General features: G+C 43.8%; 2 protein-coding genes across 3 annotated transcripts in view; both read left to right on the forward strand.

Annotated features, from left to right (window-relative positions):
* The first annotated feature begins 475 nt into the window (after window positions 1–475).
* LOC121608633 (stereocilin-like) lies at window positions 476–14,752 on the forward strand. The gene is made up of 28 exons (XM_041939921.1): window positions 476–788; window positions 1,378–1,402; window positions 1,518–2,103; window positions 2,270–3,151; window positions 3,250–3,312; window positions 3,406–3,531; window positions 3,758–3,924; window positions 3,999–4,185; window positions 4,536–4,651; window positions 4,756–4,888; window positions 4,979–5,161; window positions 5,595–5,633; window positions 5,714–5,890; window positions 6,288–6,437; window positions 7,844–7,902; window positions 8,075–8,198; window positions 8,336–8,418; window positions 8,520–8,655; window positions 9,188–9,390; window positions 10,524–10,614; window positions 10,730–10,901; window positions 11,076–11,245; window positions 11,660–11,815; window positions 11,896–12,038; window positions 12,522–12,670; window positions 12,886–12,983; window positions 14,311–14,458; window positions 14,664–14,752. The coding sequence occupies exons 1-28, from the start codon at window positions 476–478 to the stop codon at window positions 14,750–14,752; spliced, it is 4,968 nt and encodes a 1,655-aa protein (XP_041795855.1).
* Window positions 14,753–17,700: 2,948 nt separating this feature from the next.
* furina (furin (paired basic amino acid cleaving enzyme) a) overlaps window positions 17,701–19,276 on the forward strand; it is an 80,161-nt gene continuing 78,585 nt past the window's right edge. The window contains exon 1 of one of the 2 annotated variants that reach the window (XM_041933911.1): window positions 17,701–17,863. The gene's annotated coding sequence lies outside the window, so the exon portion shown is untranslated. Of the gene's footprint in view, window positions 17,864–18,236; window positions 18,467–19,276 lie in introns of those variants that run through there. The other variant, XM_041933988.1, reaches the window with a different exon arrangement.

The following is a 19,276-nucleotide window of genomic DNA, read 5'->3' on the forward strand; positions in this document are numbered from 1 at the left end:
CCAGTCTGAGGGGAGCGCTGCGCTGAATCAGTGGAACGGCCGGGTGCCACCGCGGCCCAGCGTTAGAGTGCAGGACTGGTTTTTGTCCCTGAGGGGCAGCCCTCACTGGGACTGGCTCCTGGGGCTGCTGCAGAGTCTCATCAGTCTGTCAGAGCGTCAGCCCCACAGGCCCCTTTTGACTTATTTATCTCAGAACTGGAGGACAGTGAGTGCTGTGCTGGAGGCTGTGCTTCAGGCTCTGGTCAGTGGAACCTATGGTCAGGCCAGTGCAGGCCTGCAAGGCTTCATCTGTGCGCTAAAGGGCCGTAATGACTGTGCCTTCAATGTCAGCTGGCTTCAGCAGCTGCTGCGTTTCCTAGAAACACGCAACTGGAAGCCTGTGGTCAGTTTACACCCAGCAGGGGAAGGTGCTGAACACAGTAAGGGCTCAAATGCATTTGGACGTTTAAAGCCCTTCAGCTTGCCTCCTGAGGCCATGAGGCAGGATGGGCGGTCTGGGAATGCATCTCTGGAGGACTCGGACGATGATCCCGGCTCCATGCAAAGTTTACTGCTGCAGGCGTTATCACGTTCAGGTGGAGGAGAGCGAGGTGGCCACCTGGCACAGAAGAATCTAGCTCTGGTGCAGGGTTTGGATGGGCTGAGGAGGGGCCTCCTGCACAGGGTGGGTAGTTCTGTCTACGGTAACCTGAGGAAAAAAGTGTCACGAGTTACGTTGGCGCTTCTCGATGATGTCAGCAGCCTGGTGGACATGCCACAGCCTAACGCTCAGGGCCGGTGCTCAGTTGGTGAGTATGTGGAGCAGTTGGCCTCACAGGTTGTTTGCACAATCAGATGAGAACTGATAAGAAGCGGTGTCGGAAATGTTTAAGCATTCATTCACACAATCTGATCATATAATCAATCGATAATTAAGAAAGAGTGTCCTGCTGCTTTAGTTCACCTGGCACATGCTTTGCTTCCGAGGATGATTCTGAGAAATGTAATGATCCTACAAGTGTGCATTAATGATTCATTGATTAAATCACATGTATATCAAACATCATTGATAAGGAAATAATGATCACAGGAAAACTGTTTGTTAAGATCCTCCTGAGTTTGGCCATGGTTTCACCTGAAAGACACATGAGAGACAGTGATTGCCACTGCTTTAAAATCTTTGTAATCATCCCGGCCGATGAAAGTATCTGTTGTTAGCCCAGCTAATATCTTTGTCCTCGCTCTGATGCCAGTAACATTATATCTTGGGCATTGTTAGCTGAGCTGCACTGTTGCATCAGGCATACTTGTGTACAGCAGGAGCTTCCAGTTGCTTTTTCCACCACTCATTCACTTTGATTTCCTGTTAATATTTGCTTTTTCTTTGTCTTTTTGAAGGTGACCTGAGACAACTGATCTTATGGTAAGATGTTTCAGGAATACGACTCACGGTGTCATTGCGGTCCACATCATGTGAAGTAAATTGTTTAGCGAAAAACAGATTCACATCTACCATTGTTCTGTCCATGCATGTGTAGGGGGATAAGACACAACGTGACGTGGAACACTCAGGCTTTGGGTGTTAAGTCCCAGGGTCTCCCAAGCTCGCTCCCATTCCTCTCCTGCCCCTCCGATGAAGGAGATGAACCAAGATCACAGCTCCCACCAGCGCACTTGTCTCCAAAAGCATCCCCTTCTTCACGAACAAACTCCAAACCAAAAAACCTTCACAAACTCTCTACCACAACTCATCGCTCCCAGTTCAAGCAGCCACAAACAGGGAGGAAAAGAGCAAGCTACGTGCAGCAGAAAGAGATGGAGTACTCCACCTCTATAGAAATCCTAGAGGCGGCGTGTAATGAGTCCATCCCAGGCTTGACAGGTGTCTCCAACTTCACCGTGTTCCTCTACTGTAAACTGTTCGAAGGGGAGAACGGGTCAGTGGAACCTGCGGTGGCCCAGATGGGACTCGACCTGCACGCCACCTGCTCGGATGCAGCTTGGTACCTGTCTGCTGCTGAGGAGGACTTCCTTTGGGTCCATGTCTGCAGTGAGTTCTTTGCCCACGAATTCAACAACACCGTGTGTGCCAACTCCTCTTTCTGGTTGCAGAGAGCACATCAGGTAATGGATCCCTTTTTGATGAGTGAGAACTTGCATGTTTTCTGGGAATTTTTTGCTAAATATCCATGGCATGGCAAAGCATACTAATGTATTTATGCATCACTTCTTTTTTTACTCACACTTGCTTTTACTTCATTTTAACTTATTCTAACTTTGATCTTTGCAGGCTGCACTGACAAAAGACTTTTTTAACCTAACAAGCATAGACGACCTGTGTGTGCAGCTCTCAGGTGAGGCGATAGGAGGTCCAGGACTTGACGAGAACTGTCTGGCCCAGTTGGGCAGCAGGTTGCTCAGTGCCCAGGCTTTCAGACACTGCTTCCTACCCAACAACTCCGTCCTGATCTCAGCTGTGTGCGGCAGAGAGTCCCCTGACTCGCTGCAGTCCTTGCCAGAGGGCAGCTGGGCCGCAGCGTACTGCTCCAAAATACAAAACTTCTCCCATGTTGACACCATTGAGGACAGTTGTCAGTTCAGGGATTGGGCTGCGCATCATTTCACCAACTTCACCCTTCTGGAGCTCTGCGGGCAGACACATGGATTGAGAGAGTACATTTGTCTAAACGCCACACTGTACAATCAGCTGTTCAGATCAATGCCACAGTTCACTAATTTCTGTGAGGATCTGCAGGCAGAGCTGGAGGGCAGGAAGTGCCTCCTGCAGAGGTTTTTTGACATGCTCCCGGCACCGTATGAGTTTGACACATCACAGCTGTGTGTGGATCCGGCTCCACTGCTGGTGGAAGTCGTGCACAAGCTGAGTGTGTGTGAGGTCGAGGGAGGGGAGCGCGAAGGGTTTTTAGTGATGCTGGGATATGTGTTGCGAGTCCTGGACTTCATGGTGGGCCTCTCTTCAGGCCTGGATGAAGGGGAAATAGAGGCCAGGCAAGGTTTGGGTCAGGCCATCCTCCTCTCTAGTCTCCTGGACAACACTTCCTGGGCCACACTGCAGCCAGAGGCCTCCATGAGCATCCTTCATACTGTGGGAGTCTTCCTCCGTAGGGAGCAGAACGCCACTCTCAAAGAGGATCTGCTGAGCTGCTTCAGTGTAAGATAGCTGACTGACACACTCACACTCTCTCTCTCTCTCTCACACACACACACACAGAGCAGAGAGTGAATAACTTGTTTCTGCTGTTGCATCAGCCTGTCTTGTGGGACCTCATCCAGCGGGATGACAACTCATCTGCTCTCAGGGTTCTGCTGCAGGTACCGGCGTGTGCAGCAACATTTACATTTAAGTTTTTACAGCAGGTCAGCTCACTGAACTTTACAATGAAGTGAGTCAATTTATCTCACCAGGAGTACCTCCAGATGCCAAGAGACAGCATCCGTACTCTTGTGATGTCTGCTGAGAAAGATGCTGTTAAGAGATTTCTCTCCCATATGCATCAAAGCTGGGACCAGCTACAAGTAGAAACAGGACAGGTTTGTACTTAAACTAAACAGTGAATGTACTCTTAGTGACACTTTTTTATTAAGATAATTGTGCAAGTGAAAGCCCTCTTGCCCTTATTACCAGACATCTATTCTGTTAGACTCTCTTGTGCTGTTTCCATTTCATTTGAATGCATGTCATGGCCCATGCATAGTTAAAGAGGGCCAAATTGAATGCACATCAGTTTCTGTCCTGCTCTTTTGTATTCTCTGTTAGGCCTCTCAAAAAGAGCTGCAGGCCATGGAAACAATGACCGCTGCTTTCATCAACAAGTTCCCCCGAGTGACTCCGGAACTGTTTGTGGACCTGTCTCAGTTCATCCCCTTCATGTCCGTCTCGGACATCATGAGATTTCCAGCCTCCCTCATAGTCAACGACAGCGTGTGAGTTACTGACCCACGGAACGATTGCTTTTAGCTCGATATATCTTACTAACGGCATCTGTGTTGCCCCTCAGGTTGACAGCCATCCGTGACCATAGCTCAGGGATGAAGTCGCTGCAGAAAAAGGCCTTTATGAAAAGACTACTGCAGGCGAGCGTGGTGGGTGACGTCCCTACGTGGCCGCCGTACTTTCTCAGTTCCATCCTCCCGCTCCTGCCTTACCTCCCAGTCAGTCATTTTCAGCAACTGACATCACAGCAGGTTAGAGGCCGTTTCACCCATTCCGAACTCTTTACAGAACTGTTGTTACCTGTTTCATAGATAGAAAACATGTTCAGGTGATTAGTAAAGCCATTGATTGGGGATCAGTGTTTTTCCTTTAATGTCAGATTAAAGGGAAAACAAATGAGTGGAGATACATATAGGTCAAAAGGATCACAGAATAGTTTTATGAGTATAAAAAATATGTAGATCACATACTTTGGCCTTCACAGTCACCAGATATCAACTCCTAATGGGAAAGTGCTTTCCTGTAATTTGTCACCCATCTTTGTATAGCCGCTGAATTTCATTTTAGCTTGTTTCAACTTGCAATCTGTTGCCTCCTTCAGCTCACTCCTCTGGTGGAGTTTCTAGGCAACGGCAGTCTGGACGGTGTCAGGGGCCGCCATGTGCTCCGGACCCTCTTCAGCAAGAAGAACAATCTGACCAGTGATAGCATACTGAGGTGGGACCAGGATTCCATCATTTCCTGCTTGTCTCTGTTCTGTCTGCTATACAATAAAGGCAACGATTCCAAAAAGAGAGGTGACAGCTTATGTCTTTTTGCAGGTTAGGAGTCCTTGCGTGTTACCTGGATCCAGTGGACCTGCGTTCATTTATTCAGGACTCAGCTGTGTCTCTGGCGCTCTGGCAGCAGCTGGCTCTGTGCATGTCCAAAGGGTTCATAAGCGACAGCGGCAGGGTAAGCGGCACATCAAGTAAATAACCACAGTGTTTCCGTGTTGCTCCACCGAGCACTGACTGTCTCTGTTGAACTGTGTTTGACGGGCAGCTGTCCTCTTGGTTGATACCAGCCGTTCAGAACCTGAACATCAGCAGCATGGCGTCCCCAGAGCTGTCTGCCCTCAGTGGCCTCTTGCCTCAGTTAGGAGCTTCCTACCTGCTATCTCTGCCCTCACAAGAGATCCTGGAAATCCTCTCGCAACCAGGATTACACAGATATTCCCCAGCACAGGTCAGCAGGGAACTGACTTCAACTTACTTGTCATTCTTAAGTTGTTGAATGTTCTCCACCATTTTGTAGATTTTAGTAAACTGTTTTGGTCTTCTCCGTGCAATAGGTTTCAAGTGTAGCTGTATATGTCTAAAAATGTGATTGAAAAAAATGTCAAGGCAATCGTGTGTGTTAGGATGTTTTCTCTAATACTTAAAAATGATACATTCCTCTTTTCACAAGAAAGAAAAGCTCGCCTTGATAGTAATAACATGGACAGCTGGGATTTTGTCTGTAGATCTACAATTAATTATTTTGCAAATTTCTAAAGAAACAATGAGAATAAACATTGAATTAATGTGTGACCTTTAATCCAAACACAGAACTGTCTTAAAATACCAACGCTTGTGCATTTTTGTACGCCCACTTGTTAATTTTTTAATGCTTTCCTCAGGCTTTTCAAATATTGTCCAAGATTTCAAAGGACACCACTGTAAGTAGACATTTTAAAAATGTTTTTGCTGGATTTCAGCCAGCTGCACTTTCACCACCATGTTTCTCTCTCCCTGCCAGCTCACCATGGAAAAACTGTGCAGACTGAAGCCGTTGCACCCTGGTCTCTCCCCTGCTGTGCTCAGAGACCTCCAGTGGTCTGAGATCAGTGAAGCTGCGTACTGCCAGTGCTGGAGAACGCTGCTCACCGAGCTTAAGCCTGGCCACAGGGCCATGCTATACAATGCAATGCAGGAGGTGATGGTGCTGTTATCTGTCTTCAACACATCACATATAACTTTTCTTATCTTTTCATCCTCCCTTATAATCTGCTGTGGTTCGCCTTGTGGTCACATGAGGAGCAGACTGACACAGTTGGATGCAGGTGGATGTTGGCAGTTGATACAATTCAACATCATCATCCTTTGCTACTCGTACTCTTGCACAAGAAGCTGAAAACTTACTGCAAAATGTCTCATTAAAACAGAAAACGGTGGCCTGAGTGACATTAATCTTGCTAATCTGGCATTAGGGTTTCCAGACAGTGTTCATTTGATCCACATGTGTGAAACCGGCTTTGTGTTTTCCAAATGGCCTTTAAATGAGACGCTAGGTTCAAATTTACATCATTCTTGTTCTTGTTGTATGTCAACAGGCTCTACACAGAGACCCGCAGAACATCACTCAGCAGTTCAACTGTCTGTCGCCGTTTGTCCCTTTGAGGAAGCTGACAGAAACCTTAAATGGAGAAGCAATCCTGAGAGATATCAGCCTGCACAGAGACATACTCTGGTCACCACAGCAGGTGCACATCTTACCTTAACCTACCTTTGTGTGCTGTTTAAAGCAGCATTAATATGACAACAATAGCTTGGCAGTTCTCTGACTGAAGAAAACGCTCCCAGCTTCGGCTTTCGGTCCCATTAATCTGCACCTCATTGGATATGCTTCAGATGAGCCTTTCAGGATATTAATACCCCATACGCATCAGCCGCCATCAAGCTAATTAGTTTGGATGTAGTACAATGGTGTGGAGGAGTGTAGCATAAATTAATAATGGCTACCTTAAAGAGATTTTGTCACAGCCAAGAGTGTATTTCACCCCCTGTTCTCGGCCTAACAAGACCTGAGTCCAACCATTAAAGACTGCCCTTTTCAGCTCAGTTGCTGTATTGAAATATATTGTGACACTGAATATTAAACCTAAAATATTGTATTTAAGTAACCCTAAAGTTAAGTGCTTCACTACCCTCTTTTATTCGTGTGATTAACTATTTATAGTAGTCAGTTTGAGGAATATTTTGCCAGACCGTAATTACTGGTATAATTAACCTCTATATCCACATGTCTGTATAATTTTAAGCAATATGTCCCCTCATTCCTGAAATCAATCAACTGGACATTTTTCAGATTTTGAGTTCAGCCTGAAACTGTCACTCTACTCATGGTCAAGATGTGGTGCAGTCATATCAGTGATATACCACCAGTGTTGCATTCCAGATCTGGTCATTGTTCACTGTGTTGCTGTTGAGCTACTTTTTAAGGAAATGAAAGGTTTGAAGCGCTCCCTAATGCTTCAGTGTTCATTACACACACTGAAATGAGAAACAGCTGGACAGAACAATACAACTTTTTCCTTGAGTGAGTGTGATGCTCCAGTTCATATTAATCTGCTATTGCTTTCTGAGAAGGTTCATCTCATAGGGATCAAGCCTTAAAGGCTGATGGGATCATCAAAAATATGGCTTTGAACAGTCTTTGTAAAAATGTCTCGCTCTGGACCATAATGATGGACTTGACATATTTAAAAAAACATTTAGTCCAAAATCTTTTAGGCATCAAACACTCTTCATAGACCTGAAAACTGACCTTTAGACCTTCAAAATAGACCTTTATGTCTATTTTGAAGGGATTCCAATATTGAGCACTTTTTACAGGCAGCGAAGGATCAAAACTTCAGCTGAAACATCTCAAAACAATCATGAACAACTATTAGCAGTAGTTTGACAAACTACAGTACTCTTTAAAAAGGACCATACCATTGTTTTGTCAGGTTTTACATTAGTTTTTACCTTTTGCTTTACATGCAACCACTAGTTTCCATTGCTTTCAGGACAGTATGAAAATCAATGTGCAATTACAAATAAAGGGGCTGAAACATGCAGAATATACTGGTAAGATGAGTCTAACACCTTTTTTTTGTCTGGACAGGCTCAGCTTTTGTTCAAAAAGATCCAAGAATTTAAAAACATTACCAGCAAGATGGCGGGGTAAGTTGGACGTATTTCATCACAACAATCGCATCTACAATTTCAATCATTTATCAGTTTCATCAGTTTTATCAGCAAACTGAATAAAGGTCTCAAAACAGATCAAGTCATTTTCAGGTGAGATTGTCACTCAATAAGCAGTTGTAATAATGACCTGTCTTTTTTCCTGTAGAAGTTTGGGCCACATTGCCAGTGGAATGAGTTGTGACTTTTTGAGGCTTTGGAGCAACGATACAGATTTTGCAGAGCTGCTTCAGTTTGTTAGTGAGCTGCCTGGAGGCATGAGACCTGCTCTGGTAAGGAACAAATACTGCAGCAGCCCTCAAACCCTTTACCACCGTCTCTGCTGCCATGATTCATTAGTTTGCTGTTGTCAAATTAAAAGTCACGTTTAATTCTAACAAGTTCAGATGTGTTTTGGCTGTGTTACCAGCGAAAATGTATCGTAGAGGAACTGAGGAAACAACCTGAACTCGACCTCAGTGCTTTGGGCTCCGGCTTTGCTGCAACATTACCGTAAGTATCTCCTTATTGAACATGTATTTCGCTCTTTACATAAATATTTAACAGTTTTCCAGATGTTGACTACATTTACACCTCTTCTTCTTCTTTTCCAGTGTGACGATGATAGAGAACCTCTCTAATATATCCCTCAGAGCCATTCTGGACCACATTCAAGCACACTTTGCTGACTTCCTCAGGCTGCCGCATTACAAGCAGACGAATTTAGCAGAGAAAGCTGTTACTGAGCTGGTAAAACACCAAGAGGAGCTAAACAAATACTGCATTTACTGCATATCCTTACATGATGTGCAGGAATTTTCACATTGCTATAAGACTTGGGAAGAAAAGTGTGATCAGAAACCAGTTGTGGCATGTAATTTATAAACAGCATTAAGTTAAAATAGAAATCCTGAATGAATCTGTGGGACGATTAAAATGATAAACTGGCATCGTGAGCATTCACAACAAACTGCAACCCAGAGATGCTATTTCTGGTTAAATTCAACCAGGGCTTGCATCAGTGATGGTGAGTCATGTATTTGATTTGTATTAATACATTAATGGGGCTGAAAGAGCAAGCTGCATTTTTTGGTTCAGCACGCACGCATGCACGCACACACGCACACACACACACACACACACACACACACACACACACACACAGAAACAGATGGAGAAAGAAATTCCTCATCCTCTCAACATCTTTTCACACAAGTGAAGTCATTTCAGAGTGAGATCCCTGTAATCCAGGCTCACTGACACTGTACGTGGTGCTCTGCAGGGCTCTTCTCAGGCTGAGGGGGCGATTGATGGCACCACTCTGGACATCCTGGGGCCTCTACTGCCTTTCTTGGACCGGGACAGTTTGGCTCTGGTGGACAGAGGGGCTCTGGCTCTGCGGCTGGAGGAGATGCGGAGTTTCTGCCTTCCTAAAGAGGCTCTGAGAGACATCGGGGCCCTGCTCACTCAGAAAGACCTGCTCGGGTAAAGGAACACATCTGCTGTAGAAAACAAGTCTTGGCTATGATACCTGGGTCAATAATATGCTGAGAAATTAATTTCAGTCACCAATGCCACTAATGTTTTTTTTTAAATTATTATTTGCTACACATATACAACTAAAAAACAGCTGTAGACAAAAGCAATCATGCAATATAAAGAAATTCTTTTTGTAGTGTTTCATGAACAGCCAATCTATAATGGTTTTCTGACTGGTAATAAATGTTGATGAATGGCTGAAAGCTGAGCTCAGCTGTTTCAGGGTGACTGTTCATGAACTTGTGTTACAATTCTCACAAGACTAAGATTGTGCAGGCAGTTCTGTCAGGCTATACTCTCCAACGGCGGTGCTTTGAGCTAAATGCCAACGTCAGCATTTGAACGTGCTCACAATGACAATGCTAACTGCTGATGTTTAGTGGATATTGCATGCTAATGTTTGCTGATTAGCACTTAACATCAAATGTACAGCTGAGGCTGATGGGGATGTGATTAGCGTTATATGCCTTTGGTCATAAAGCAAATGGACAAATTAAAATTTTGACCTGATGATGTGCGAGAGGAAAAGTTAGAAGATACCAAAGTTATTAGAGTTCATCCTGAGGGGGGCATGAATGTCTGTACAAAATTTCACGCAATCCAGTCAACAGTTGTTGTGATATTTCATTCAAAACCACAAACGTGAACCTCGTGGTGACACCAGAGGAAAAATCAAGGCCATTGACGAATTATCTTCTGAGGAGCATAAGGGTTTGGACAACATTTGATTACAGTCCATTCAAAAGTTGTTGAGATATTTCAGTATCGCTCAAAGTGGTGGACCAACTGACTGACCGACAGACAGACATTGTCATCCTTACAGTAATTTGGCTATAGCAAAGTTAAAAGTTTACATATAAGTGAACATACAGCATAGCAACCTGTAATGATGGGTTGTTGAAAACATAGCACTTGTAGAACACACCTTTTAATGTAGAGCAGTAGAATAAAAGTCTGTATGCAGTCTAAATGACACGAAGTCTAAATGCCTGTTAGGAGATTTCCAGCATTGTGCTTGCAGTGAGACATGGATTATAGAAAACAGCAGTAATGAGAAGATATGTGTGCTCATTTGCCAGGGAGCCGTCCAAATGGCAAGTCGAGGATGTGGAACATTTGGGCAGACTGGTGTTCTCTCTCTCAACAAAGCAGATTAACGCCATCCCGCTGGTAAACGCTCAGAAGCATCAACCCATGCAAATCATTCATTTCTTTGCACTTGAGCAGGCCTGCGAACACATATCCTGACAACCATGAATGTGTAAAATGTGTTTCCCCTGTGCAGGCGGTGTTGAATAAAGACACAGTGGAGCAGGTGCTGGTGGGTCAGAGTCGCTGGGAGGACAGTGTGGTGGGTGGGGTCTGCGCTACTTGGTGTATGGATCAGCATCGTCAGAAACAGCAGACTCAGGGTCTCATTCGAGGGATAGTCAGAGCACGGAGCAGGAGGGCAAAAGGTTCAATAAATACTTCCTATAATTTTTAGTGCTGCTCGTGTGTTGAATAATGTGTCGAATACATTTTATCAACAGGGAAAATAGCTCTGTAATCTACCAGCGACTGTCAGTATGAACTGTGGAAAGTTTCTCTGTGTAAGTTTTTATTTGAATTCACTGATGTCTCTTCAACAGTGCCAGTTCCGAGCTGTGCAGACATCAGAGGGACCTTTCCTTCGGCTTGGATGTCCACTCAGCTCAGCCGTATGTCACAGGAGGATCTGAAACAGTGTGTTGAGGTTCTTGCTCAGGACGCTTCAATGAGTTCTGAGCAGCGCCGGGCATTGTGGCTGAAACTCAGGCAGGTCAGTAAAACACAGTTTAGTCCCACATAATCTTTTTCATCCACATCACACAACATCCATTCTTTATTCTCCTCCTCATCAGTAAGAATATATGTCTGTTCCCAGAGAGATGCTGTGTGGGTCAATCAGTAACAATACGCATCAAACCCTCAGATTCAGTCAGTCTGACCAGTTAACATCAGAGCACAATTCTTGGTAAAAATGCATCATCTCTAAAAATGTAAGAAAAATTTGACCAGTGGCGTCTGAGAGTTCCTGTTTTTATTGTCTGTATAGTCTGAAGATAAAAAATAAGCACAGTGAACAGAAAGTCGCCTCTTCAAACATGAGAGATGAGGACGGTTGAGTGAAACATGAGCAGCGTTTTAATATCAACATATTCTTAAACGTGTTCTGCCTCTTCACTGAGTCCAGTCCTTCAGTCCGGTGAGAGAGCTGAGAGCAGACCAGGTGCTGGCTCTGGGCTCAGTGGTGACTGAGATGGGAGACAGAGAGCTTTACGACACCAGTCTCACTGATCTGGGTGTGCTGGCGCATGTGGGGATGCTGACAGGCTGGAGCCCTAAAAAGGTGAACTTTTGAAGTAAATGAAAGAATCTCTTCCTGAAGACTTTGACATGGCGTTTAATGTTCCTGTTTGTTTCTGTCAGATGAGAGCAGTGATTTCAGGTGTGATGCGGAAGCTCAAACTAAGAGTGGAGCAGTTAACGGCTGTTGATCTGGCAACATTTGGCCATCTCATCTGTGGTCTGTCTCCCTCAGAGATCAAAAGACTGAGCCCGTACAACCTCAGGTCAGCCAAATACCTTCCTCAAGTACACCAACACGGAACAATAGCTGTAAAAGTTAGAAGAGAAGGCTCACACTCAGCAATTTAATAAGCAAGTTTTCACAGCAGGCCGAGAGAACAAACAAAGTTGCAGACGCTGCAAAATGATCCAAAATGTCAGATAAATGGCATCAAAACAAAGACGAACATAAACAAAGATATACAGTCCAAAGGGGATAATAAGAACTGCTAATCAGCATACAAAGTAGTGAGTACATTGTGCACCTACATAGCAGTAATTAGCAACAGTAAACATAATGTTGGAGGCCATAACAGAATTACTTCCTTGTGGTTTCATAGAGCCATTAATTGATTTCACATCCACTTGCTAACATATGCTAACTGACATTAGGCTGGCGCTCATTTCTCAGCAGCACAAGCCTCAAGAAAGCATTTTGCATCCCTCAGAGGAGGATAAAGTCCTCAATCTCTTTCCTTAAACTGCAGTATGGCTGTTCTGTTTCTGCGGGAGGCGTCCCTGCCTTGCACGGAACAGCAGATGGAGACACTGACAAGTTGTTTGTCCAGACCTGAGGCCTTCGGTCCAGTCAGCGCTTGGGGACCAGAAGTTTTTACTGAAATTGGGACGTTGGCAGGTACAGTGGAACATAATACCTCTGGGGGTATAAACTTTTTTTGTGGTCAAATGTTTTTGAGAGTGGGAGGAGGCGGGGAGGAGGAAATGACAGCTCTTGGATGGATAGGTGCAATTAAAAATATCCCTGAGTGTATAAAAGTTGAGGAAAACTTTTCCTGTGATTTGATATGAGACACATTAACTATCTGATGACAGTGTTTGTGTTCTGTCCAGTGGGTCTGGAGGATATGGTGCTGTCAGCTCTGGTACAAGAACAAGTGGAGGGAATCACCCCTGAGGCCATCGCCCTGATGACACCAAAGAAGATGGCAGTGAGTTTCAGCTAGGATTTTCAGGCCATTCATTCAGACTAATCTACAGAACAATGTTTAGCTTCAGTGGGGATCTATAAACAACACCAATGGCAAAATTGGCTGAATTGTCACATTTTGAGATATTGTATCTCTTCTATAACAATTACAGGCTCATAAAGTGTAAAAGAGAGGAATCAATAGGCTTTTTTCATGGACGACATTCTGACATGTCTTAGCAGGAAAGTACCGGTGTAAATAATGACATGAATGGTGGCTGAATTCCATTTAGACGCTGGTGACATATGCTGGCTCCAGGTCATGGCTTATAAATTATGTCAAGGTATTTTTTTTCAAACTTAGAATTTATACAACCTCGATTCCAAAATGTTGTCAAATGTAAATAAAAACTAAATGCATTCATTTTGCAAACAAACTGTGATCACAAACAGCAGTTTTACAAAGTGTTCCTGTGTTCACAAAGTGGTGAACCTCACTCCATCCTTGCTTGTGAACGACTGAGCCTTTCCAGGATGCTCCTTTCATACCCAATCATGATACTATCACCTGTTACCAATCAACCTGTTTACCTGTGGAATGTTCCAAACAGGTTTTTTTGGATCATTTCACAACTTTCCCAGTCTTCTGTTGCTTCTGTCCCAACTTGTTTGAAACATGTTGCTGCATCAAATTCAGAATAAGCAGATATTTACAAAAATCAATGAAGTTTATGAGGTCAAACATTAAATACATTGTCTTTGTACTGTATATAAAAATAACACATGATAAACATAAATGAGATCTTTGTCATGACATGCTACATGAAACGTAGCTCACAATTTTTTTTGCTGCAACTTTTTACATAACTTTTAATGAAACTGACCAACTTGGACAGCAAATTTACAATATAAAGCAAAAGCAAAGTACCCTATAAAAATGTCTTAAATGAAATTAAAAGTTGTATTGTATAACATTGTATCACACACACACTCATACACACGCACACATACATATAGCACATGTAGAATGTTTGATTTGGTTTATGGAGAAGGATGTGGACAGTAAATCCTACATATTGTGGTGTAGATGTTAGATATGTGGTGTAGATGCTAGATATGTTGGACATAATGTTAGACATTGTTCATGTTCTGTGACAGGAAACTGAGCTTTAAACGGTTGAGAAAAGAAACAAAAGCATAAATATGTACATTTCGTGCTAAATGTGTTCATTATATGAGAAAATTAAGAAATATGTCAAAAGTTGTGACAGAAAGATATTATGTCTTCAGGCAGAGCACGTCCTCTCGAGGGAGTGAGTTAGTATTGGTGTTGGCTGCGTGTCTGACAGGTGGTGTTCAGCGCCGTTCAGTTGTCGTGGCTGAGTGTGGAGCAGGCGTGGGCTGTCACCGATGAACAGTGGGCAGAGCTGGACACCGAGCAGAGGCACGCTGTCGGACTGGCTCGATACGAAGGAGACGTGCTGCTGGAGCTGAGAGGTGTGCCTTGAAAACACAAGGGTGATAAAATCTCCTTTTAATAACCTTCCTCATAATGAGTCTGCTATAGTCATTTTATTTGACTGAGTAAGACTTTGTGAGCACATATACTTTTATTATGGTAATACTGGTTTCACCAACCAATATGACTTTTATGTTGTGTTTATAAGGTGATGATAAATGCCATGTCTGTGTGCTTCCACAGGGAGAAACTGGGCTCCAGCGGCCCTGAACGCAGACAGCTCCACGGTGCGTTCGCTGGCTCTGTGCCTCTTGTTATGGCAACTAATTTAAAATGCTGCAACCAATTTAATTGTCCCTTGACCTTCCTTATTATCATCATATTTGTACTTCAAATAAATATTTTGAAATGTTCTGTTTCTCTCTGTGTTGGTCCTTTGATTTACATTGCTTTTGACTGTGCTCTGCTGCACATATTTCACTAAGCTTGTATGTAAATAAGTGTATGTACTTGTACTATGTGTGATATTGTTTTGCTTGAACAAACAGCAATCAAGCAGTGTGATAATAGATGTTTATTTGACAGAAGAATGGGCTTTCCGCACTTTATAGGATGTGTGATCATGAAAACAAATTTAAGATGACGTTTTATTCAGTTAAATAAAATGTCAGCTTAATATTGTGAATGTCTTCCCTTAAACTACAGACACTGGGATCTATAAAACCTTTAAAAGCTTTTTCCAATTTATTAAAAGCTTCTGTTGACTAACCTGCCAACCATCTGGCCGCTCATGGGAACCTTCTTATTTCTTTTAGGGCCTAGTTTGCTAATTTCATTCATAAAACGTTGCAGATTTGATGTATGAATGCTTTCAAAGTACAATACCTGTCCTCTCTGATAGTGCCTTAAATACTTCCTGTATGTTTTATCAATTATGCTTTGAAATATATTATATTAACAATGATTTTTTGAATGTTGAAATAAGACATGTAGCAGCAAAGGGTAAAATGTAATATTAGAAAGATTTATTGACTGACCTGCTGTGAGTCTGAGGATTCAGTAATCCGTCCTGATGCTCCTGCATGCAGGCGTTTTTCATGTCTTGAGGTTGTTACTGCATTCCAGGTGAGAGTATAACACAATAATAACCATCAACCAGTGCAGTGGTATTACTGAACTGGTCTACGACACAATGAAGCTTCATCGTCTTGATTTGTGGCTTGAAGGAGCCAAAGAACAAATAATCTGTGTAGTCAAGTTACAACTTGAGCTCAACAAGGAAACTGTGTTTGTAATGTTGAAGTGCCTTTATATGTTGTGATTGTAATTTAAAGCCTTGTGGTTGTTTGCCTCCACCAACCAGTCAAGTTATAGTTTACGTCCATGTCTGTCCAGACTCATATAATACAAGCAATGAAGGACTTTGAAGGAATTTATTAAAAGGTATTAAGGTATTCTTTGGTGGAATGGAAGTTATGATTCCAGTGAATGATATCTAGAAAGAAACACTCTGTCTTCACTTCAAGACTATTTTAACAAAGGAGTACAGAGGACTGACAGAGAGCTTCATCACTTGGTGCAACAACAATCACCTGAAGCTCAATATCAGCAGAACCAATTAGTCTGTGGTGGACTACAATGCTTCAGATGTGGATGTTGCTGCAAAGAAGCTACACATTGTAAAATGTGGATGTTTCACACACATCTTCAACACGGCAGCACAAAAGATCTATACAATCAGCACAGTTTGAAGGGGGACACCCAAGATTAATGTCACCAATTCAGTGTCTGACCAAATGTGAAATATGGTCACAGTCTCCCCTTCTGTTCCTGAGTGATGGTGCTGAATAACAGTCAGAAAAGTGCTTTTGCAGAACATCATGATGTCACAGTGAAGTTGACCTTTGACCTTTTTAATATGAAATGTCATCATTTCATCCTGAGACTCTCATCTGTGTAAAATTTTGTCATAATTTAGCATATAAATTCTGGCCAAAAATGTATTTTGTGAGGTCACAGTGACCTTTGACCTTTGACCACCAAATTCTAATCAGTTCATTCTTGAGTCCAAGTGTCCAAGTTGACGTTTGTGAATGAAAGTCCTCCAGGCGTTCCTAAAATATTGTGTTCTCGAGAATGGACTGGACATAATCATTATAATCATAAAAACAATTCAAATTCAAATCATAAGTTGAATGTGGCACCATTACAGGACACTGACTTTGGTCCATATTATATCTGAAGGTTTTTAAATGGGATCCTCAGCAAAATATAGGAAGATATAGAAGGAAAGAAGCTGGATTACCAACCAGCAACTGCCCACATGGTGCATATTTCTGGCATTTTACACCCAGACCAGATAGATCCAACAGAGACGTGACAGGAAATGAATTAAGGGAGAGATGGGGAATGGACGAGAACCAGGGGCGTTGTGGTTTCTGTGAATCAACACTTCACATTATTACCATCTGGCTGGAGATACAGGATTTGAAAATGGAGAAGAGCTCGCTTCAGGAGAGCCTCAGTGTCCGTCTCCCACTGACACTGACACTTTTGGAGCTGGGATGTATGAATTTATACATTAAGATTGTATGCATTGTCTATTTCTGTGTGTATATCTGTATGTTTCTATGTTGCACTGGCAGTGAAAACAAATTGCTCTCTGGGACAACAAATCTGAATCTAAAATTAATGGCTGTCTTGGTGGCCACATGGTGCATATTTCTAATTAAAGTTGGATTTAATGATCAAATTATCACAAACTGTCTGACACACAGAAAACCTGGGACAAAATAGTAGGCTACTATTCCAGCAGCGTCAGGAGCAGCAACTGGTTGGTCTGGGGAAACAATGAAGCTGCCATGTATAGTCTGCATTGTGATTAATGCAAACTGGTGAATGGGCAGGAGGAATGGCAGATCAGTAGATGCCCAAAACCAAATTTCTGGCCAGGGGGCCCCAAAACATGCTAACCTGGCTCTAAGATTTATTCATGTAATGTGTCTGTACAAGCAACAACCATTTTCTAAACCAAGATGACGTTTCTTGGCGTGCTGTTGGCATCATACTGCCCATCTACGATGTCTTTTTAATTAAAAAAACTCCCATCTGGGAATAAAAAGCTTGTTTGGCAGCTGCCAGCCACAGGCTCAGGATAAGGATGAGCATGCTATGCAGCTTGTGGCCAGCAGGTGGGGGTGTAGCAGCGCTGCTGGTCGGTAAGTAGGTGTTGCTCTAACGTCCCCACTTTGTCCACGGCCGTGACGTATTTCCTGGGGCTTGTACGGACCACTCAGCGGCACACCAGAGGGGTATCATGACTATTTATAACCAGCGATTCTCTGTTATCAATTTTTCAGCCGCTTCACCGTGCTGTCGTCGGTTCTAACACCGCGGTGAGAGACAACAACAAGCCGTGTCGAGCAGGATGTAAAAGGAAGCTGGTAAGTTGAGCCGATTGTAAGTTTCCCGTCAGCTCGAGCTCGTATTTTTTACTTGTTTGGGCTGCGTTGTCAGCGAGTTTGCCGTGTCCTCGGCTCTAGCACCACCGGGACACTGACACAGGACAGGAGCGGACGACGTGTAGCCTTATTGATCCCGGTTGCTGTCAGTTTGTGGTGTGTCGGCTCGTAGCGGGGGCGAGGGGAAGGTGGTGGCGGCGTCGGCGGCGGCGGCGGCGGCAGGGGGGCTCACTCACACGCATGCCGAGGTGACGTCGACTGCGCCGCGTCCGGTTACTGTGGTCGTTCCTGCGAAAAATTGTGGCGTTTGTGAAGGAGTAGTAAAACGTAGCGTGGGGAAATGTTCGTCCGGGGTGGATAAGAGAGGAGAGAGAGGGAGAGAAGGAGGGAAAAAAAGGGGGAGGCACCTGAGAGAGGAGCAGGTCAGCCTTCCGCGGTGTCAAGTTTACGTTAATCACGGCGCGGTACAGTTTCAGACATATTTGTCAAGCGGAGGAGTCATCGTCGGACCAGCTCCAACCGCCGCTCCGTCACAAGCTATGACCGGCGCTACGGGCTGTTGTTATCACGGACTTAACGTGTGAGGTGAGTCGACCGACCGCAAACTCCCAGCGTCGCTCCTGTCAGCTGATGTACTTAAACCTCTTAACTTTAGCTCATAAACATTAAAGTATTTGTCGCTCGGGCCCGAGCGAGAGAAGTTTTCCTTCTCCCTGAGCTGTAACGTTACTGCGGTTAATCTCTGCTCGCCACGAAAAGTACGTGTTGCTGTTTCCGTACGCAGCCCGCAGCAAAGTTTCACCTCTAGTATCACAAGTTTGTCTGGAGTATCAGCGGCTCACATTCATGTCGGCCTGAGCTTCAGGAGTGATCAACGCAGATCTGCAGAGCACAGCTGGTGAGGGGCTGACCTGCTGTGCTCTACATTTGACTCCTGTGTGCTGTTTATCTGATGAAACACAATCTGGGCTGGTGTGAACACGAACCTTCTGTGAAAAGCATCTTCTGGGAGGCTTCATTTTTGAAGGAGCTGTTTAGTGGCACAGTGCATGTAGAAATATGGGTGCTCCTCCATGGGAACTGACCTTCTGTTGTTTGTGTTGTTTCCAGTACACTGTTATTTTACCTCTCCAGTGAGCCAATATTAGGCTACTGATCATTCTGGATAAACAAGGTTGTCCAGCCCCTGGCATGCAGTTACACGTATCAAATGAAATCAAGCAAATAGACAGTGCACACTGTTCTGAAATAAAGTGTGTGTCAGGCCGCTTGCTTCGACAATATGATGAAAAGTTTTGCTCTTGAACTTGAGCACTGCCTTCGCTATAAAAGCACCCTAATGAAGTGCATGTCCCGGTGCTTATCTCAGAAAATAGTAAATTCTGGAGTTACCTG

Source organism: Chelmon rostratus, chromosome 1 (assembly GCF_017976325.1).
Source record: "Chelmon rostratus isolate fCheRos1 chromosome 1, fCheRos1.pri, whole genome shotgun sequence".
In the NCBI taxonomy this organism is placed as follows: domain Eukaryota; kingdom Metazoa; phylum Chordata; class Actinopteri; order Chaetodontiformes; family Chaetodontidae; genus Chelmon; species Chelmon rostratus.